This window comes from Haliaeetus leucocephalus, unplaced genomic scaffold, assembly GCF_000737465.1.
Source record: "Haliaeetus leucocephalus isolate CR32 unplaced genomic scaffold, Haliaeetus_leucocephalus-4.0 Scaffold262, whole genome shotgun sequence".
NCBI classification, from domain to species: Eukaryota; Metazoa; Chordata; class Aves; order Accipitriformes; family Accipitridae; genus Haliaeetus; species Haliaeetus leucocephalus.
In genome coordinates, this window is record NW_010972698.1 from 250,006 (window position 1) to 272,657 (window position 22,652).

Consider the following 22,652-nt stretch of genomic DNA (forward strand, 5'->3'; position numbering starts at 1 on the left):
CTGCTATTTTTCAGCGCCGGGTACCACTGTCCCATCTCCACTGGGCACATCCGCCCCACTGTGCCCTAGGAGCTACCCCACAGAGGGAAAAATACCCTGTAAAAGCAATTCCCACAATCAGGACAGGTCTGGTCCTGATAAACAGCTCTTAGCTATTCAGCATCAGCATGGGGACTACTTGCACTGAAGCCCTGAGGGGCTGGCTGCTGAGTCACCATTCACTGTTGGGTCCCAAGGACTCACAGCCCAGCCCTGTGGCTGATGCAATGCTCTGTACTCTGGCCAGGTTAATCACAGCAGGTTTATTGGGTCTATGTAGGCTGACTCCACCTCCAGTAGAGCAGGCCAGTGAATACTTACAGAGAAGTACAAAACCTGGGTGAATTCAGAGCAAACCACACCTTGCTGTTGTCTCCCAGCAGCCCGTGGCTTACAGCTTCCATGACTCAGAGGCTGTATCCAGGCAATTGAGTGCACCAGTGACCAAGACTTTTCTACAATGCGTCTGCCAATCCTTTCTGAATCCATGTGTATGTCCTGTAGTAATCATTCTACTGACAAAGAGGTGGTGATGACTGTCCTGCTTGCATTATGTCTGGCCCCAGCTTGGCTTTCTCAGCCAATCTGAGAACCACTGTGTGGCCAATGTAACTTCCTTGGAAACAAATCACTCTTTCTGACTTGCTGATCTCTTCTTCACACCTGAACTGAATGTTCTACACAAGAGAGAAGAAGGCCTGATCTTTAGGACTTTAACCAAGGTTCACTGAAGTCAATGGAAAGACCAACAGTGATTTTGACAAGCCTACAAGCACATCGTCGGAATGATTTTCTTCTGGACGCTCAAAGGCCACCATGAACAAATTCCTCATTTGCTCTGATGCCTCTCTTTTGTAATCTTGATGAAGATTAGGATTTCAAGAAGCAGGTGTGAAAACCTGGCAGCAAGGTGTGGACTCAACAGCCTTGCTCCTCCTGTTCTGTTTCTTTTGTGATGCTTTCTTCTGTCAGCTTAAAATTCACTTGGGGTGCTTCATGGTTGACAAGCTTTACAAGCATGTCCTCACGGATCTTACCATTCAATTCTTTCTGTGTCCTTTCCAACTGCAATGGACTTTTTGCTTCTAATATTTGTCACTGTCACTTGTGTAAAGGAAATGTTGATGCATTTCCCCTGTCTCCCTCAGCATGCCACACAAGACTTTTCCTTTTTACCTTCCTATTCCTTCGTTGGCTTCACTAATTACTTTATTATTTCAAAAGGCTCTTAGCTGGGCGTTCCCAAAGTCGGCTTTTCCAAAGGACCTCTCCTCTGATCAGTGCTTTCCTTCTGATGTATCCCGAACTCCTCCAAAAAAACAGAAAGGCCTTTTTCATCCACTGTACTGTTTGCAAGTCTTGGCTGTGATCAACAGCTACTATGAATAAGGCTGAACAACCCAAAAGACTGCAGATTTTGGTTCCGGTGGTTGAGTGCCATTTAGAGCAGCCAGAAAGAGCCTCAGAGGGGGCCAGGATGGCAGCAGAGACCAGCTGGGCACAAGCTGGCCTTGGCCATACCCTCCTGCCCTCTCCAGGCCATGGTCAACAAGAGCAAGTGTTGTCAAGGAAAGGAGACAACTTTATACAGATGCTGGATGACTCCATAGGTGTGTGGGAATGCAGCAGTCACACTTTAAATCTGAAGTGTTTTATTAGCTGAGCCAGTAAACACCACCACAGTAAATCCATCAACAAACCACTGAAAAAGCAACCTAACCTGCCACTTCTCCACATACAAATGAAGGAGCTTTTATGTCTCCTGAAATTAAATAAAAAAGAAAATGCCATATCATTCCAGCGAGATGAGTCTGGTTCAGCAACTTCAGCCAGCCAGAAGTCAGCACGTTCACAGATAACACACGAAGGCAGTCAGTTTCCCTGCCGAAGGGGGAAGCAATACAGGCATTCCCACTTCCAGGTGTTCTCCCTTGCCTGAAACCTCTTTGCTTTGCCCCCACACGTGCTGGGGTGTGCTGGGTCCCCAAGAGGCTCTCCCCACAACCAGAGTGCATGCACTGCTGCTCACCCCGCTGCCCCCCCGCATCCCTCGGCCATCTTTCACCCCCCTCCTGCAGCCTCTCTTGCACATGCTCATCTTTCAGAGTGCTAATTAGCAGAGGTATTTAGGTAAGCTGTGGAATCAATCACCGCTCAGGAGAGTGCCCACATTCCCCTTCCGCTCCAACCCTCCCGCCACTGGCCTTCCCTGCCACCTCCTGTTGCCGGCAAAGGACTCCTCAGCACCATATGCTTTGCCTAATGAAACGTCAAAATGTCAAACTAAGAGGAATGTATCTCGCTTCCCAGACAATTACCACTGCCTCTGCAGCATTTGGGTAAAAGAGCCTGTTCATCTCATCTTCATCTCATTCTCATCTTTGCCCCTTACCATGTGCAAGGGAGCTTGTGGCCAGCTAGCCACAGAGGTTTGCTTCATTGCTCCAATGCCCTGTTCAGGTCCAGACATCTGAGCCCTGAAATGTCATTATAAAGCCTAAACAGCATGTGAAAAATAGCCAAGCTGCCAGCAATCACATAATGCAGCTGTTGTATCCTTTGGCTCATCTGTCCCAGGCGCTAGCAATAACTTACGCAGAACTGTCTTGAAATCAAACCCCAAACTCCTCGTGTTTTCTTTTCACTTTGCTGGCACAATGGCACCAAAAGTGGAACATCCAGGAGAGAAACCATGTTTTTCTCTTTAAAGTCATGGGAAGTCCTTTGAACTGCTCAACACAATGGCAAGAAGCGTGAATCAGGCTAAACATACCTCTCCCAGGGCTGACGGTACAACAAACCACTTCAGCTTCGTTCTCATGGTTACCAGGAGCTTAGCGAAGCCTTTGATGTGTCATTAGAGCCCCTGTCGTTACCTGCGTCGTGCTGCAGGATGAGCGAGAGTCTCAGTCCAATTTCTGGGACGCAAATGTAATAATCCCTTGGTGTATGTGTGGTACAAAAACATGACAGCACCCTGCACAGCAGAACCAACTTTGTTTATGCCAGGGATATTGCTTGAGTTTTGTCCTGATTTCTCCTCTAGGAGATTCATTAATAACCACAGTCAGGCCGAATAGTGTTTACGGTTTAGGCTGTGTGAGAATCTAGGTTAGGTTTAATTGCTGGGGTTTGAGCTTGAAAGCCAAATTGCTTCTAGGATCCTTGTGCTGGATCTGAAAGCACTGAATTCACTTTGCATCTTCTCCCAGCCCCTGGAGATTTCAGCCCATGATGGCAGAAATGCAGCGAGATAAGGTGATCTCTGAAGATTTCTCCCTCCTGGGACAGCTTCCTTACAAAAGTCTGCCTTCACAAAACCAAGCCCGGAAAACATGATTTCTACCTTTGGATCCATTCTGGAATCTGTAAGGCAGGGAAAAGCAGGCTGTGCAAACCTCACCTCATCTATTCATCTGCTTGCATGTTTAGCAGTCTAGCTTTGATCTGCTTGGGTCCATTTATGCTGTTGTTTAGGATCATACCTGACATGGGATGCAGTCAAATAGTTTCCAGTCCATACTACCCAGAGGAGCTGGTGCTGGCATGTCCCAGCTGCTGCTCTTGCAGAAAGGAGAATGATGGTTGCACTTCCATCGTGTGGAAGGGTTCTGCAAGCTCCAGCCTACAGCTCCCAGAAGTTGCCCAGGGGTTAAAAAAACCAGGCAGTAAAGACAACACAAAGCCTTTGCTGGAAGAGACATTGTGAAGCTCTGTGATTTCAAAAAGCAGCCTGGGAAGCTCAAACCCCTGAGCATGCCCCATTAGGTACAAGACTTGTTACCTGGGGTTCAACTGCCCTGGTAGGACTGCACGTGTCCTGGGTGCCTTTGTACTCAGCTTTCCCTCCTGTTCTGCCTCTGCCCCACCCAGGGGTTCACTGACCCTCCTTCCCACATGCTTGTGCACTGCCGCTAAGGACTTTCCATTGTCTTTAGCAATATAGGTCCTTGAGGCAAAGTCTTTGGGCATGCAGCTGAATGCGTCAGCCTGGCATTAAAGAAAACGTCCTTTAAGTGCATAACTTGAGCACATATTGACTGGGAACCACTCTGACAATAACCACAAAGCCTCAACATGCCACTCTGACAGTCCCTGTGAAGAGGAGGAGAGCTCTTTAAAGCCTGGATTCACAAAGTTGAATCCCATCGGCACAGCATTAAGCTTTCACTGTTTTCATTTGCTTCAAGGCTAGGAAGAACCAGAACATTATCTATGTGCCCCCCACAATTCGAGCCAGAGAGTACATCCAGAGATTGCTGCAGCAGTTGAGTTTTCGTCTGTACCTTATGTAAATCCATGCACAATTCCCCGTTTGTTGTACTCAGGTCTGACACCAGAGCTTTGAGGCCCTAGCTGGGCTTTTGTGAACTACTTGGATCTTGTAGGGGCTCCACAAACAAGCCTGCAGAGGCAGGGCTACATAATAAAACTGTGTTCCCCATGCCCTCTAAGGTATCCAGAGTAGCAGGGAAGAGGCAGAGGGATCAGTAATCCTGTCCCTTCCCCAGTAGCCAGAAGGAGGTGAATAGAGAAATGCAATTTTGTGCTGCGGTCACAAAGGCCATCTTGTCACGCAGGTGCTAAGGCCTGAGTCAGTGATCAGATGTTTGCACTGTGATGTTGCACTGACCCATGAGGAGGCTGTGCTGCGACTAAAGGAAATCTCCGGACGCTCAGCTACAGCTGTTGTGTGACTTGTTGAAGCTCAGGTCAGTGATAAAGAGGTTCTCTCCGGGAGCTATAAATATTGTCACACAGGTGTAATTTTGCTGGATGCATGTGTCAGAGTTGCTGTTCCACCAGAGCAACTTCATCTATAAATGTAAGCCTTGACTAAGAGAAGTTGGCTTTCACAGCAGGATAAATAGCAAGAGACATGCCCCTAATTGCACATCAGCAGAACTGATCCCTCAAGGATATTGGCTGGTTGAAGGTAAAGGAGTAGGATATGTCTCAGGAGTCAAACTGCATGGCAATCTACCAGTCTAGACAGAGCCTGCAAGGGATCACCTGGGCAGTCCTGCCAGACCAGGGGAAATCTGGTGGAGGTCCAAACCCACTCCCTAGTCAGTAGGACAGAACGTGCCTCTTCGGGATGTGCACTTTGCTGGATGTCAGCTCTGTGGGGCTGAGATTGGCTTCATGGTCCTGCTCCTTCCTTTGAGAAGGACACATGTGCATGCCCCTGTGCGGGGGGGACAACAGTGAATGTGTCACTTGGACATAAAACATGAGTCTTCTTCCAGCCCTTTCCTGGGAGGAGGTTTCAAAGCACTTAACAAGGGAGGGTAATACCATCATCATAATTTTACAGGAGAACTGAGGTGTGTGTGCCTATGAGTGGCAGAGCCAGGTAGGACTTGGGGTCTGAGCCTCAGCCTGAAGCACAGTCCTGGACCATGCAGTCTGTGCCCTTGCATTTTCCTGTCTGAGCCTCACTCAAAAGACCCTCTGTGGCCCTGAGCAGACATTTCCTTCAGCAGCAGTGAGAAGGGCAATGATCAGATGCACCAGGACAGACATCCCATCCTTGATGTGTTGAACTGCAAAGCCAGAGGAGCTCTGCTTCACCCCTGACACACTGTCCCGGGCAGTGGGCACTGCTTTCCAGGTGGCCATCTGGCCAGCTCTAACCACATCTCCAGCATCAGGCTGGTCCAATACTGCCTAGAGCCTCATCAGGATAGCTTCACACACATCTGCAGAGCAGCAGTCTGTGCTGGGTAAGGAAAAGATCTCCATGCACTACAGCTCCTGGCACTGTGCAATGCATCACGTGACAAAGGGCCTCACATCCAACCCTCGACCTTTGGGTTATCTCTGAGTGGGCTCTTCACCTCTTAGAAAGCCTTAGAGGTACATTTAAGGGGAGCAGGAGCACACGCAAAGGGAGGTCCAGACTGTCATTCATTCCCCGCTTCTTTGGGAGGCAGCTAAACTGAAAGATGTGTTGAATTTATTTTAAAAGTCCCATGACTCCATTTTCTTCAAGAAGCTCATTCCCAAGAGCCTCGTGATGCTGCCATCCTGGCACCTGCCCAGCCCTAAACAGAAAAGTAAATCCAATACTTTCTCAGTCACACAAAACTTGCTGAAGCTAATGGCTGTTTGCTGAATAAAGAAGAAGTGAAATGATATAAAAGCCCTGAAATTGAGTCCTTTTTTTGCTGTCTTATGCCAGTAGCTCCTATAATACTTTACAGTCAGACAATGATACAAACCGGGGGGGGGGGGGGTGTTAGTCATCCACATGCAGGTCAGAGAGCTGGGAGCAGAACGCAGCCCTTAAGCCAAGTTGGGCTTCTCCCTTCATTTACCCCATCTGCCTCAGTAACGTGAGATCACTGATGTGTGGAGACCTAAACCCCCAGGGCACCAGCAGGATTAGCTCATATTCGAGAACTGCTGCACAAAAGCAGAGCATTGTTTATCAATGTAGGCTGTAAAACTTGCTGACACTATGTAGATTCACAGCCAGCTTAACTAGGAAGAGATTAAATTCTGCCTGGTCCTCAAAAAACAGAGGTGAAAGTGCAGCATCTCAGCACACAGAATCCACTATGAAGCCTGTTATTTGTTAGGATCAGCTTGAAGATGGAGGCAGAGAAAATAATTTTTGAAAGCAAAGATTTACACCTTTCACAAACCAACTTAACACCTTTCTTGTGCATCTATGAGTAGCTTGTTGTTTCATTTATAAGCCCATTTACCTCAGAAGGCAAATTAGTAGATCAACCCCAGGTGGCAAACATTATTTATGTGGGTGAATAGCTTACAAGCATACAGGAATATCTGAATAGTTCGGAACAAACATACAATTAACCCAAAGGCATTTCTCTTCATACTCTCCACCTGTTGCAGCTTAGTGATAAATGTATGTACCAGGGCTGTTCTTGAGAAATCCAGAGAAGATGACTGCCGAAGCATGGTTCCCCAACAGCAACTCATGTTTTAGAAGGAAGGGCCCAGTTGCTGGACCTCACAGTGGGGTTGCACAGGCGGTATCACTGCCTGGGGTCTCATGCTGCAGGGCTGCCTCATGTTCAGGGCTCGCATTGATTGCTCAGCTGGGGACAACCTGGGCTGGGTTAAACTGAGAACTTCCAATGGCCTCTCCAAACCCAGCACCTCCAAAGCACAGTTTTTAATAAGCTGGTGATTTTTTTTCCTAATGATTACACAGATTTGGATTTTTGATTCCATGAAGTAGGAAAAGAAACCCCATTGCTCTCACAAGCAAGCTTGGGCTCATTAGAAGTTTCAAACAGCTCCGGTGTAACATGCTGAACAAATTTAGATCTGTTCTCAAGCTGCTGGAGAATAACACAGTCTCCTATCCCAGTATTCCCCTACCAATACTGGAAACCTGACTTGATATCCCATCAGAGACCAGGAACAAAAATAAGTTGGGTGGCACACTAACTCCACAAACTATAGATCCCAACACTTCTACCTCATCACATAAAAGAAAAAAAATCAACATGAATGATGAGAAAAAAGCTACCTGTAAAAATGTGCTTAAGTTGAGGATCAGTGATGCTACGTAGGTAGGAAACAAGGATAGCAGGGAAAGCAGCAGGATAAGACTCAAATGTGCTAACAATCAGTGGAAGTCTACACAAACCCTGCTGTAACATACCTTGAGGTCCCATCCTTGCCTGCCTGTGTATAGGGACCTGGAAGACCCTGGCCCAGGAGACCGAAACTTACCTCATGGTGTACAGGAGGGTACCATTGTCCACCAGGCGCAGCAGCTTGTTGGGTGTTGTCATGTTATGGGCAACAGATTTCTTCCCGTTGTGGAAGAAGGTATCAGGAGTCCAGATCTTACTGGCCAGCAGGTTGTTCAGGGGAAGTATTTTCATGGGACCGTCAAATTTCAGCCTTTCATCTCTCCAGGATTGCCGGAAAAAGACATCAATAGTGTATTCCTTTGTGGAGAAAGAAGAGAAAAATAAGTCTTGTTTTACTCAGCTCTTCATTGCAAACAAGCCGCTTCAAGGAATGGTAAATATCTTCTGTCATTGAGCATACTGTGTTTTGGCACACCTTGGTTGACATGAAGTGTGATGCAACAAGAAGTGTGGATTAGCAGCAGTGGAGAAATCTGTGGAGGATAGAGGGCATTTACCACATTTTTTATAATGACTTACATATGATGCCAAAATTTGCATTTCAATCTGTCTGACCACTGCACACAAGCTGCAATACAGCCTACAGTGGCCAGTGGCCAGTTCTGGGGTAGTCCTGCTACACCACCACCTTTATCCAGATGTTTCAGGGCAGGGAACCATTATGCGCAGCTACACAGGAATTTAAAAAGGCAAAAATAAAAGTTCCTGGAGATGGAATTTGGCCAGGATACTGGTAATTATACCCCCGCTCATAAAAAAAAAAAAGAAATAAAGTTTCATGACATTGTCTTAATGTCATTTTGTTCCCTAGGCCACCTCTGGAAAAGCATTGAATCAAGAACCTCACAAACTTGCATTACAAGATCCTGTGACTTTCTTTTCTTTTTTCTTCTTTTTCCTATTTTTTCCCTTTTTTCTTTTTTTTCCTCCCCCTTTTTTTTTTTCTTTCCACTAGTGTAGAAACCCATTTCCTAGGCCAAATTCCAGTTGAGGCAATTAGAAGTCACATCTCTGAAACCCTGCAGCCAGGGCCAGCTCCTTGCTCGGTGCGTGCAGCCTTGGAAACCACTTGACCAAGCAGCAAAGGCGCTACAGCTCCATGGCCACCCCAAGGCAAAATTAAATCAACTTGCCCAGTGCCTGGCATAAGGGACTGCTGTTCCCTGTGACCTGAGCCACCCCATGTCCTCTGAGGGTCCATGTCACTTGTGGGAAATTCTTCAGCCCCTCAGCATGAGCTGCACCACTGCTCACCTCTACGACACACACCTCCTCTTGCTAAGGAAGGATCTCATTAGCTCACAAGGCTTTCAGAGAGAGGCAGGGGCTTTGGAAAATCTGTCTGTCCCAGCTGTTCTTCCCCTGCCATTGCAGACTCATAGTCTTTATTTACGGGTTCCTGGAGGCTGCAGGACCAACTAAACTTATCATTGTGAGTGATTTCTTTCCTGCAGCTCTTCTCAGAAGCATTTAAAAGCTGCTGCGCATCAGTTTCCTATAGGTCGTAGAAATTCCTACAGGTTTTGCAGCAGATGGCAGCTGAATGAAAGCATCTTGGTAAAGAAATTCATCCTTGCTCCCTGGCCACAGAGCCACTCCAGCTCAAATGTGAAGTTTCTGGAGCCTGGCTGGGGGAAGGAAAGAGAAGATCCTACATTCCCACAGGCTCTGCCCTGTACAAGATATTCTGCCCCTTCATGGAAGCTACCTTCACTTTGTGGTTTTAAGCTCAGTAAAGGGAAAAAAAAAAAAGGAATGAGCTTGTGTGCAGTCCCAGGAGGTAGGTTTGGGAAAAGTCCGTATCAGGAGAAGAGCTATCTTATTCAGAACTCCCTGTTTCTACTAAAAAACAAAGAAGTAAAACTTTTATAACAACTTCCCAGGCCCTGTTTCTCTTCTTTTATGCTAAGGAATCATTCCCAAAGAAAAGAGAAATCATGTTCAGAGTCTTCCCCTCTTTTCTATACTTCTTTCCCTGAGAGCATCATTCCCAAGTCGCCCCTTTTAATCAGGACACTTAGTTCTACATTATGCTCTTCACCTTATAGAAGTGGCCGAAAACATCAAGACTGAGTCTGTCTCCATAGTCTATCCACCAAAGAATAAAATTCCCTTAAACTTTTTTTTTTCCCCCTTCAATTTCCTGGGGACTGAGGCAAAGCTGCAAGAGCTCACTACTGAAGATTCAGGCATATGTCAGGTCCTATCAGGCTCTACTTTCCAAACCACACTGAAAGAGAGATCAGAAGTCCCTTGGAGCATCTCAGAGAAAAGGTCTACATGTCCTCCTCCACGCTTTGTAAGCAGCTGCTCTCCTCCGCTCTCCACAGCAGTTTTACCTGCCTCTCCTCCATCATCATAATTACAGTCTCTGTCTGCATCAAGATGCACAGGAGCGGCTTTCCATTGCAATGAGTAATGGCTGTAGGAGGGACGGGAGCGAGATCACCAGGCAGATGCAAGCAGGGAAGGAGGGACTTCCCCACTCCCGAGATGAAAGGAACCACCACAGAAGAGCAGGCTCTCCCCACGCTTCTCAAGGAGATGGGGTTTCTCTGTCTCGTGTTTCTGAGTGCATTTAGTACCAGAACGGCACACTAAAACACATTTGCTATGCATTTGTAAAACACATGGAACTAAAGCACGCAAAGGGGAAATAATTTATTATTCTTTAACTGTCTTCCTAATTTTAAATTCATTTTGTTAAATCATATTGCAGAGAATACCTTCCTCTTTTCAATACCTCATATTTCTTCTTCACAGTTCATTATACACACTCCCTTAATCAAATATGCTCCACCTTGGAAGTAATTATCAGATACTCCCCAAGGGCTAAGATTGCTGAATATATTATGGGTCTCTGCTGCTGTAGGAAAGCAAGTGAGATAGAGAGAGAACTCAGATGAAACTAATACTCTTGGCCACGCTGACATCAGGTTAACTTCTAACCCTGGAAGGGAATGATCTTTCCAAAGAAGGATGGGGTTGCGTGATGGGGCTAGCACCTCAATGAAACACAGATTTTATTCTCCCCCAACTCCTCCGCTTGCTAGCATGGGGCTGTCAGTGGGGCAGCTGAAGAGATCTTCATGGCCATGTCAACACAGAAAATGAAACCCTCCCAGCTCCAGAGGGGCCACGAGAGCCGCAGGACATTACTCCTGCCTAACCTAGCTGATGAGAGCAATGCCTGCTCCCTCTCCCGAAGTGGGCTCCCTCCAAGGCCAGGACTGCCCACTGCTGGCCTGGGCTGTGCCAGCACCAGGTCACCTCTGGGACTGGACGTGCAGGAGAGTCTCAGTCCTGAATGCGTGACTGTCCTCATGTGGCATCCTCAAAATTTTGAGCAACCATGAACAGCCAACTCTTCTCTGTGCGCCTGGATGCATGTGGAATATGAGCTGCAAGAAATGCTGTTGAGAAAGCTCACTATTAATTATGCTCCACAGTCCTGTTTTAATTAGAAGACAAACTGTTGTGGGAATACAAGCCTAAACTCAGACCTCAGGCCTTTTCGTTAATAATTTTCCCTGAACATGACAAAATATTGCAATCAGCTCTTTTTCTTTTTTCTCTTTTGCCTCCCTTCTGGTTCAAGCACTAAGGACAGTTTGATGGTGAACCATCCTCTTCTGGCACTGCCACCAAAACAGGCCAGATTCTGGCATCCTCCCCTCTTCCCAGGAAGCACCTTCCTTCCTCCACGCACAGTCAGGTCAAGGAAAGCTGGCTACAGTGAAGGTGTTTGTCAAAGCATGTAATGGGTGGAGCATGTACAGGTCTTGGTCCCATGGGCAGACCTCCCCTTTTCATTAGGTTGCACTTGCAAGAAGGAAAAAGACCCTAAAGCCTGCAGTGTGCTTGAGTGGTGCAAAGGTATCGACCCTTCAAGGCTGCATTATCAATTGGTTTCTAAAAGCCTGAACACACGTGAGGAACAATCCCTGTCTACCACCCACACCAAGCTCCCCCTGGCTTGCAAGAAGATGATGAGGCCCACTCATGCCCAGGCAGGCAGCTGGGATGCTTGTCATGTTCTTGCCATTTAGGAAAATCCTGCTTTTGCCCAGACTGTAGAGGGACGAGGGTGGGACATGTCCGCTGTGGCTGCAGGAGAAGCCATCCCTCCCCAGGAGGCGATGAGCCAGTGGCACCTACCATATCTGTGTCCGCGACAGGGCCAAAACTTGTCACGTAAATGTCGGTCTTGACTTCAGTTACGCTGTCTGGGACAAAAAAAAGGGGAAAAAAAGCAATTAGAGAACTGAATTTGCTTGTATAGGGAAGGGTTTGGGGTTTGTTATGTGGTGGCTTTTCCTGCCAGGCGCCTCCCTGGCGAGCCCTCAGCAAGCCGGCATCGTGCTCTCTGCTGTGCCCTGAACAATGGCCGATTTTATCACTCGTAATTGGTCAAATTAATCTCTGATGTAGTTCTGCTACTTTCCACACTTACACCAAGGATGAGTATGTCCCACACAGCCAGACAATGTGTGTTTACAAAATGTATGCAGCTACACGATACATAATGTGGTACAGATCCACACGTTTTCAGTACAGAGGTAAGCCCTGATGCTTTGAAACTCCTTTTAATCTGAAATCCCTTTGTGTCTCCCAGCCTGATAAACAGCCTAGCAATGTTCCACCAGTTTTAGGAAACCCTGGGTTTGTTACAGCTTCAGGCTTATCTGTATGTAAAAAGAATCAATATTCTGATTGCCTTTTACTGCCATTGTGTTTGCTGTTCTCCTAAGTGCCTCGCTCCTGGTGAGAGGCTGCTCTTGCAAAGCTGCTGCTCGCCTGCATCACACGCTCCCCTGCATCCCAGGCTGCGACACCCTTGTGGATGCTGAACAGCAGCCTCACTGCCCCAGCAGAACCACAGAGCCCCAGTTCCTGTCCCGAGTGCTAAAACCCAGGGGCAATCTTAATCACATGCCTTCAGGTAAAAATAAACTAAAGTGCTTTGCAGAACACAGCCACAAGCACATGTGCCAAACAGCACATACAGCTCTCATTCTTGACTTCATTACGATTTCAGCATGTTTCCTAATTGAAATCTCTGCTGCTGTCCCATTTTGCAGGGAAATCAAGGCATAGTGATTTGCCAGATTCATGGTCCTACGCTCTGCCCACTGGGTTGTACTGAAAAAATGATGGGTGAGGTGCCTTGAGTTTAGCACTACGTTACCATAAATCCTCACCACTTCAGGGATAGAACATGCCAATTGTGCTCTTTTTGTATGGCATTAGCTGGCTCAGAGCTGCTTTCCCAATGCAAGAACCAATTTAGAGCCCCAAAGAAGAGTTCATATTTTATGCATAGTACCTCATTTTGGCCACTGCAGCAGCTTTGCAAGTAGCCTGGATGGCCCATTGCTCAATTCAGTTATGGAAATCCTTCTGTCCCCTGACAGTTGTTTTGCAGTACTATGAAGCTAGTTTTGTGATTCAAAGTTTTGTATCCAAAAATAAGATAATGCATTCTGGCAGGGTTTTCTCCTTAATGGCTAAAATATACGTATACATGTCTTTCGTTATTATGGCTGGAAAGCTTCTGACACAGCCTGTGGCTGATATTATTGTGCTATATAAGTAACCCTTGATCTTGTCTTGATGCGATAAAAAGAAGGTTAAAGAGAAATATGTATGCGGTACACTTTCTGAAACACGCAGAAGCCAACAAGACATCATCCTGAACAAAATGAGTTACTTCTGTAAGACTTAAACACTCAGGGTATTCTCTCTGTCTTCCTCCAATCAAGTCCTCAAATGAGATACACAGCAGAGAAGAACATTTAGTGAAGCGAGGCTCTTTCTGCTAACACATGCAGCGAGAGAAAGCTAATTATGTTTTAGAGAAAACACAAACTCTCTCTTCCCTCCCCTCCTCCCTTCTTGGCATTCAGTGTGCCCAAGATAATAATTTACAGCCGTGGTCATCAAATCAGGATCCATGGCTGCCCATGGCCAGTGAAGCCAGTCCTTGTGAGGTGCAGAATAAATTGTCCCCTGCACCTGAGGGGGCAGAGGGACAGGGGTCCATGAAAGCACCCATGCTTTACAATGTGATCCTTGGGGTCCAAGTACAAGGGAAGGGATTCAGGAAGTGATGAGGAGGTAAAAAGGCAGAACTAGTTTTGGACACCTTTTGATATGATCCTGCTATCTTTATGTGAGCCTTTATGTCCTTAACGTGCTGTAACCTGGCTGTCACAGAGCTCCAGAGCTTCCCACCCCTTCAATCTACTGACAAATCCAATCAAAGATAATGGCATTAACAAACACCGTTAATGTATTAATATTAATAATTAATTACAGCTTGGGTCTGAAGAGGATCCCCCATTTCCAGACCGCAGATGTACCCCCCCGGGCCAGGCCATGCAAACCCGCTGGAACTGGGTGGGACCCCTTTGTGCCTGCAAGTCAGTGCCCAGTGCAGGGACAAACTGGGGGGGCCTGGCTCGGTCACTGGCTTATTGGTGTCCGCCAGCACTTAGAAAAATGGGCTCCCTGCACCTTTCCTGGCAAATGCCAGACTGAACTTTCCCTGTTAATGTGTGCTCCCAAGGGCAGGATTTGGCTGGGATCCAGAGGGATTTCTGAGCTTAAATCATTGCTACGCAAGCAGGGATTTCAGTGGAGCTGGGCAATCCAGAGATAAGTAATACACCAGCGGCACAGAGTGAGCTCCAGCCTCAGAGATTCGCTTCCTTCATGATCCTACAGCCCAAGAGCATCCACACTGCTTGCAGCTCTGCCGGAGCTCATCAGCTCTGTGATGGTGACATCTTCTCCTCCAGAGAAATCAGGAGCTACTCAGCCAGCCTCCCCTCTCCTTACCCTCACACCTACCCACCCTGAGCCTGAACAAGAAGAAACTGCATCTACTTTTGCAGCAAGAGAAAGCTGAGAGAGGAGCATCTCCTGCCTCCGCTCAGAGACATGGCAGGGAAATCCTCATCTCCTTCTCAATCCACAGACATGCTCATGCTGCAGCTTGGCTGTCTTGCCCAGTTCTCACCAAAGATTTAATAATTAAGGACTGTACTGCAGAGGGTTAGGCACTCTCCCTAGACCCGTTGCAGAATATTACATGGCATTTTTCCTTTTCTAGCATCATCTTTCCCTGTGACTCAAAGTTTTTTTTACATGTACAAGTGAGTTGAGCCTTCAAGCCTGCTGGGGTAGCAGGTGGATGCTTCCAGTCCTGTTTTATAATTGGGGGGGGGGGGGGGGAAGAGAGACTTGGTTCAGGTAGGAAGCCAGAGTGGAGCAAGGACCAGAGCCCTAGGGAATGGCGTGGGCTGGTGCACCACTGCCCAGCAGGGGGCACGGTATTGCTCTTGGCAGGCTGCACAAGCACCCTCTGGCCATGTTGCTGAGCCTCACCATGCCCCAAGCTGCTGCCACCTGGGAAAGCAAAAAAAGACCCTGAAGCAGTCACAAAATTAGAAGAGCAAGAGATTTTCAGGTTCAATGTTTGAACATGGGCAGAATTTAGAGACCCAAGTGGCATGCCATGTTGCCAAGCTATTTATTTGAGGCCGATTCCCTTGTCTGGGGGCTTTTCCCATTTATAGGCTCAGCTTATTCCTAAGCTTCAGCACAACTGTGTTTCTAAAACCATCTGGAGCAAGTGTGTGAGCAGGAACAAGGTGCTGCAGGCCGATCAGAGCTGCCCCTTCTCCCACATGGTACAAAGCCCCATCCCTGCCTGCCAGCCAACGCTGCCTTGCTCCCGCCTGCAGAAATCCCCCACAGCTGGGCAGATCTGCAATGCAAATGTAAAACAAAAGCTATAACATCCCTTCCCACAGTGTTACCATGGCACTCCCTACACCTGCCTGCTCTTTAAAAGCTACCCCGCTCCTTCTCCAAGAATTTGCTGCGCCAGATCTAGCTGCTTGTGCAGGCAATAAACATCCCTACTAGCTCTGCGTGGAAGGTCGGATCCTGCCGCTCTGAGCCCCACACCAGCAGGGTCGGTTGCTTCCCTTGTGCATGCAGAAGGTGTAAAGCAGCAGCAGCAGCTGCTGCTAGCGTGCTTCAGGGTTTCCATTTCACCTGTCCTCCCCTGTCCCCTCCTCCGGGTCCCCATGTCCCATCTTCCTGGCCCTGGCTCAAGGTAGACTTCCCTCCCTTCCCGCAATCTCCCTTTTAAGTGCTCGTGACTCCCCGGGCCTGTGAGGAGATAGCTATTATTTACAAAATGACGGAGTGCTATTTTTACTTGCTTCTTGGAAGCACTAGGAGCAGTAGCAGAGCTGGAATACAAATTATGCTGCCTCGCTGCCTCTCCCCTCGCTGGCTGTAGATTGTAGGGCTGCCTCTACAAGTGATTATAGGAGGCGGGGGGCACAGGGGGCTGAGGAGGCTCTTATTAAACATCCCGCTGCACTCATCAAGTGCTGTTTATTTAAGAATCTCAGCTGTAATATAATTGACTCGGACGGTTGTGTTTCAGCTCTTGAGGTTTGCGGATGTGCTGAACACAGTCACGTTTCCCAGGCGGGGGTTCCCAGAGGCTATGCCGCAAGCTAGCAGAAATGATGTGCCTGCATCCAAGCACTGGAGGCTCCCAAATGATGTGCACTATTAAAACAGGGGCGAAGCCACTGCGGCTTCGTGCAGGGGATTCCTGGCTGCTGTGCTGACGTCAGGGAGGCTGCACAGCCTTATCTCAGAGATAAGCTGGATGAGCGAGGGAATTGGGACCTCCTCGAGGCAGTGCTGGGACCTAAGGGAGCTCGGAGGTGACAAGCCTGTCTGTACTGGTGTTTCTGTGAATGACATGGCTGAGACTAGAAAGCAGGACAGTGCTATTCAAGCTCTTCTGCACCCAGGGGTACCAACCCTCAGACTGCTCCAGCCCAGCTCCTGGAGGTAGATGCATCTGCACTGGGCTCCGTATGAACTGCTCTGGAATCCAGCCAGCCCAATATCCCTTCTCCAACCATGGTCACAACCTAAAAAGTGCCATAACAAGCTGATAATGCCCCTTAACACCCTCCTAGACTGCATTTAGCCTCAGCTCAAGAGTTTCTCAGCTTGATGAGGTCCCCTTATTCAGTGATCCTCTTCCAAGGACCTGTCCAGTGTCCACTCAAATACACAAAATCCTTTGGGAAGGACTTCCACCAGCCTGCGGTGAGGACAGTGTCACCACAAAGAGAGAGGGGATGCTGCGTAGCTCTTTCCCATGTTATGTAACCCAAAGTAAGCACACTGGACAGGACGGTGCTTTACAGCTAACCCAGCACCCCCAGGAAGGGAAACACAAGAAGTTGGTTTGTACTACTGACTTCCACCTCATGCCTTCTCCCAAATCCTTGCCATGCTAATTAATAAGCAGCAGAAGGTAATTTTTGCAGCTGCACACAGAAGCTTTTTGGCTGTTGCATTCTTTGTTTTCTCAGCCTCTCAGTGGGGGGATTTAATTTTCCTTCCAATTTTAGCCTCTGGAAAAAAAGAGGCTTCCATGACCTTTGCTACAAGCCCCATGAGCCCGCTGGAGCCAAGCCACACCACAACCCAGGGCAGCCCTTGCCTTCGGAGCCAGCACGCTGCAGCCCCCAGCCAGAACTCCATCCTTGGGTGCCTCCTCTCACTGACAGCATCAGTCCCACCACAACAGGGCTGCTGCCTTTGCCAGTTCCTACCTTGGTTTTTCAGATGGCCTTTTAACCTGTGGTGCTGCCTTGTTTTGGGAAGTGGGAGCCGAGTTGTGTCTCCTTTCAGTAAGAAGAGAGGCACTGAAGAAGGAAGGGCACATCGCTGGGTGGTGTGGCACAGGGTACTCTCTCTGTGTCTTTGCCCTTGGGACTGCTGTGCCAGTACTGGGAGAGCACAGGGGAGAGGGCAGTCTTGCCTCTTACCACAACCTCCCTTGCAAGAGCTGCAGGAATGGAGACATGACATCTTCTACATCACCAACCACACACAAGAAACCCCTGATGTAGCCTTCAGTGCTGCTCTCCTGCTGCAGGGCCAGCAAGACTCTCCCACAGACATTAGAGATGGTTTTCTTGCATTTTTTTGCTAGGGAGCTCAGGAATAGCAGCACAGAAGGAAACATTTCAGTGAACATCACTGCAGCGCTGCTAATGCCTCCTAGGCTTGTCCAGCCCAGCCAGGGGATAAAGCTGACTCCAAGGACATAGACTGACGGAGCTCCTGCCACCCAAAGGCCACAAAGCAGCAAGAGCTATTGCTAATGTCAGGACCACAAACATCCCTACTGCACCTGGGATGCTTTCACACCAAGTATGCTGGGAGCAGAGGCTATGCATGGGTCAGGAGGGGAAGGCTGGGGAACAGAGATGGCAAAAAATGGAGAAGGTACTGGCATTTCCTCCAGCATCTCCAAAAGGGAGAGCAGAGCTGGAGCGCAGAGAGATCTGGGCAGCTCTCAGCACTGCTCCTTCTCTCTCCTCAATTCATTTTGACTTGGGGATCTCAGAAAACACATAGAGAGGTCACAGTCAACCTCTTCAAACTCCCAGTCCCAAAGTAAAAATACATATTTTCAGATGTTGCTTGGCTGTCTTAGTGCTTCAGCATCCTTGAATACAAAGTTACTTGTTCACAAGCAAAAGCCAAGTCTCATATTGCAGACATTTACCCAGGTTTGATGAGTTCAGCCTGAGCATCTTTCCCAAAAGTGGATGGCAGCATGCACATGTTCTTCAAAGAAGAATAACCCAGAACATACATAGGGTGTCTTGGTCCTGCCAGCAGCCTTCCTTACATAGGAATAAATTGTAGCCACCTCTGTATATAGAATTACATAGAATTGAAACAGTTGAAATCAGTAAGAAGCAAAGGCTTTTGGTAGGACACCACACAGCCTACAGAAGTCAATGCCAAATGGCCAAGAGTGTCACCAGGAGGCCTGGCAGCTGGCCCAGTCCTGCGCAGGCCAGACAGAACTAAGAGCGGCATCAGGTTTAATTCCTTGAACTACCTAAACCACCAACACATCTCCAGAAAAACTCACTTGGGCAGAAGCATCAAGACATAACAGAGACCTCCTTGACCCCATTTTGTCTATGGTGGGAGGGTAATCCCAGACATCGGTCAGCCCACCCAGACCTGACTGCCTCTGATGGCACCTGCCTCTCTCTAGTGAGCGTAGAGATGAAGATGATGACCAGGGTCCCGTGGATGAAGGCTGGCCTTAGCCTCATGCTCCCACCTGGGACAACATGGTTAAAGATGATGGGATGCTCATCCACTGCAAAGTGGGGTCAGCCAAGGACTGAGCACTGGGAAATTTGTACTCTGCAAAATAAACCACACAGTAAGGAAAGAAACAATATAAATGTCTGAAACAAATGTCTTATCTCAACAAAAGCAGGGGTGAGTAAAAGCCTGCAGGGGATTGCCAATGAGACCTTTGGATCAGATCTGTATCTAGCTGTGCCTATGTGTCATGAACTATTTGTCTAATGCAGTTTTGCTCGGCTATTTGCTTGCTTCCAGAAGTGGTCACCCTGTCTCACTCGTAAAGCTGAAATAACTCAGTCTGTGTAACAGATCTGACCCCCTCAGTTACACTCCCGGTGAATTCTGCAGAGTTATGATCAAAAAGGCATCACATTTACACAGGAAACAAGGCTATCTGCTGCTCTCCATGAAAGCATCAAGCCTGTCCCTCCCATCCTGGGGTGCCAAGACATCTTTTCACAGGGGTTGGCTTAGCACCCACCGCTGCTGCTCGAATCCCCTGGGACTGCCAGTGTTTGCTGTACAGACAGTTCCCAAGTTGCTGCTCCGTGAGCCACGGTGATTAATCACTACTTTCTCTCCGGTGTGATGGCACATCAGTGTCTACAATTCCATGTCCTCCAGCCAGACTAGAGAGAAGTCATCAAATCTGTAAACACAGATATGCGTGCGGTATCACTTCCAGCTGTGCTTTTTCTCCTTTCTCCCCCCAACTTGGATATTTCAGCATAGGGGTAGCAAGAAGTTGAAAAGAATTTCAGGGGCTTTCTCAAGAGACAGCTGACAACGAAACCACTCACACATGATGAGAGACATCAGCATGGTCTACAATTACATGTACTTAATTTTTCAGCCCAGTTGAAGTGAGATGATGCCTGTCAAATCCCTCAAAGAGATGGCCTGCTGCCCTGGCTCTCTTTCTTAGCAGGGCCAGGGGAGAGCTGATGCAATGAAGAGATTTATTGCCTGTCTCACACAGCATGCCGCAATATGCAGCTTTGTAACATGGCTGCATCCAGTGTCCTCTGCAGGAACCAGATGCAGGACCATGAAGTGACCCAGTTACCACTTGAGCATGGCTTGTCTAGGATTTATGGCACACTGTAATGCCTAGATGGATGTCTAATTCCTAGGTGATCCCTGGGGCACAAGCCACCCAGGGCAAAAACTCCTTGGGTTATGTAGGGAAGATCAGCTCAGTTCTTGGAAGAGAAATCCCTAAGCAGTCTCCAAATGTGCTATACACATGCTCGTGGCTCTGACCCAGGTCTCAGCTCTCTCCATGCCTACATAACACGTTGGCTATGGAGTTTGGATCAAGGCATAACTACTGCTGAAAGCAGAGGAGTCAGGCACATCTTATTCCTCCTTGCTTCCAAGTGAGCAGGGAGCCAGTGTCCCAGCACAGCGCTGAGTGCCACACAGGGCATCTGCTTGTCCCTTCTGGGTGAGAAACTGCACTGCCTCCCTAGCACTTCCATGTCAGTAATGGCACAGGGTAGCCCAGTTTTCTGGTCTGAACTCCCTGAACAGAGCATGCTACACTGCCTCTTTATCTCAACACACAATGGATAAGGGGGCTCTAGGCATTCCTGGCGCAGTGAGTAAGTCCATGTGTTGCTGTAGAAGATGCTATAGGGATTTCACACCCTCCCATGCTGGAGAAAGGCATTTTCTCACATTTACCAAGAGTGGGGGATGCAGGTTAGAGCTCTATCCAGCAGAACAGCCTAGGAGAGATGCTGCTGTACCATTAGTGGAGCCAACAAACGCTGCTTTCCCGCAGATCAGCTTTTCCTGCCTATTTTTCAGATGCCTAACAGCAGTTGATCCCATCTAGTTACCTCTCTCTACTTCAGGTCTTTTTCCACTTAGCTGCATAATTCCACAAATCTTGCAGGAACTTAAAATCTCTGAGATATCTACCTTCCTGTCAGGTTTTGTTCAGATCAGCCAACAGGCTCAAAAGTTTTTAGAAGACAAAAGGCAGAAAGAAAGATGTGATAAGCCTTACTCCATTAGGAGCCCAGGCAAAAAACTAACGCAAGACTCAACAGAACCATACATTTGGCTCATGTAGTTTAACTTAGCTTCCCCTCATTGCCCCATGCAGGCATGCACACACACATATTCTTATTACTGCATTAAGTGACATAAAATACACATACAGAGGTTAGAATCAGGGTGTGGTGCAAGCTATTGATAAACACAAAGTGCAGTCGGAATAGAATAGAGAGTCAGATAGAAGAGAAAGTCAGAAGCAGCAACTGCTAGAGGATGTACAGTCATGGAGGCTTTACACACACCCCTCATTCTCACACATACAGACTACAAACAGAGACTACAAATTAGTGGCGCTATTTTTGCTACAGACAGAAAAGACAGAATGAACAAAGCTACTGTAGTTACTATTTTAAGGACTTAGGACACCCTCAGATGCTATGAAGACAGAGGAGGAATATGTATGTATGAGCTTGCTTTTAGAGGTTCTACAGTGCTTTGAGACCCTGTGGTAATGGAAGAGAGATGCTACATAAACATGTTTGTTATATATTATAAATACAATGAGAAAATGTGTGAATATAAATTAGCATGCATAATTTAACATATTCAGTATAAAAGCCTGTCCTTGATGGCTAAGCCAGAGGTGCTCGGGGAAGGGAATCCCTGCCAGTCCCAGTGGACAGGGGAAGAGCATTCAGACAACACCGTGTTGCCAGCTGGTACACGTAGCTGTGGCCCTAACAAAACCAAAGCCAGGAAAACTTTGCTGACCACAGTCCTGCAGGGTGCCTACATAGCTGTACACACTGGAGGGAGCAATGAGATGAGGGCAAAGATGCCAGACTGGTACTCCAGCATTAGGCAAACCTCTCCATGTTACCGGCAAAACACCTGCATTTCGTACTGGGCCTGCCTTCCTGACTTCACCTTCAGTTAATTTCCTTCTTTAGGGGTCAGTGATGATGTTCTTGTTGACCACATCAAGGAATTTTGGTGAACAGCACCCTCAAGGAAAGACTGCAGCAGGTCCTGTGCCCCAGTACTGTGGCTGAAGTTGCACATACACGGGAGGGATAAGGCACCAGAACAAAGCAGCCACTGAGCCGCTGCCTTTGCTGTGTGCCCTCACACGTGTATAACTTGGCTGCGAGAGTCAGTCATTAGACCAGGCTTATCCAGAACCCGCGTGGATGCGGTGCACCTCTGAAGCTTCTCCATCAGGGAGCTTGCAGACTGGCCCCAGCAGGTTATCACTTACTCCCTTTCCTAAAAACACTGAACCTTTTGTTAACTCATTCGCAGCAAGTCTTTCTTTAACAGAAATCATCACCTCCCAACAGGCCACTCACATGCTTGAAGAGGAGCTGCAAAAACGTCAGATCAGTGCCAGTAAAATCCTTAGCATTTGGAAAGGAACTACTGAGCTCTGTAGTTCATCAGAGCTCAAGGCAGATCCCCAGGAAAAAGATAAGCACAAGGGTGCAATACAAAACTGCTATTGCTAACCTGGTAATCATTGATACATAGAAAACAACTGGAAAGATTGGAAAGCCAGAAAGCAAGCAGAGAAATGCAAGAAAAATCAAATGAGAAACACACTGCATTGCATTAATTTTATGTCATTGCAGAGGGGGAAAGAATAAACAAGATGTCTCGATCAAGTGCGTGAGGTTTGCAGGCAGAGCTCTGAGCTCCAACCCCACCATTGGTGCTAATCTGCACTATGGCACTGAGCATGCAATGCAG

At 47.7% G+C, this 22,652-nt stretch overlaps 1 protein-coding gene across 1 annotated transcript in view; it reads right to left on the reverse strand.

Moving 5' to 3' along the window:
• GABRA3 (gamma-aminobutyric acid (GABA) A receptor, alpha 3) overlaps positions 1–22,652 on the reverse strand; it is a 60,692-nt gene that overhangs the window by 18,915 nt on the left and 19,125 nt on the right. Inside the window, exons 3-4 of the mRNA XM_010568901.1 lie at positions 11,835–11,902; positions 7,753–7,973 (exon numbers count right to left, since the gene is read on the reverse strand). Coding sequence (XP_010567203.1) covers positions 7,753–7,973; positions 11,835–11,902 — 289 coding nt within the window. The remainder of the gene's footprint in view (positions 1–7,752; positions 7,974–11,834; positions 11,903–22,652) is intronic.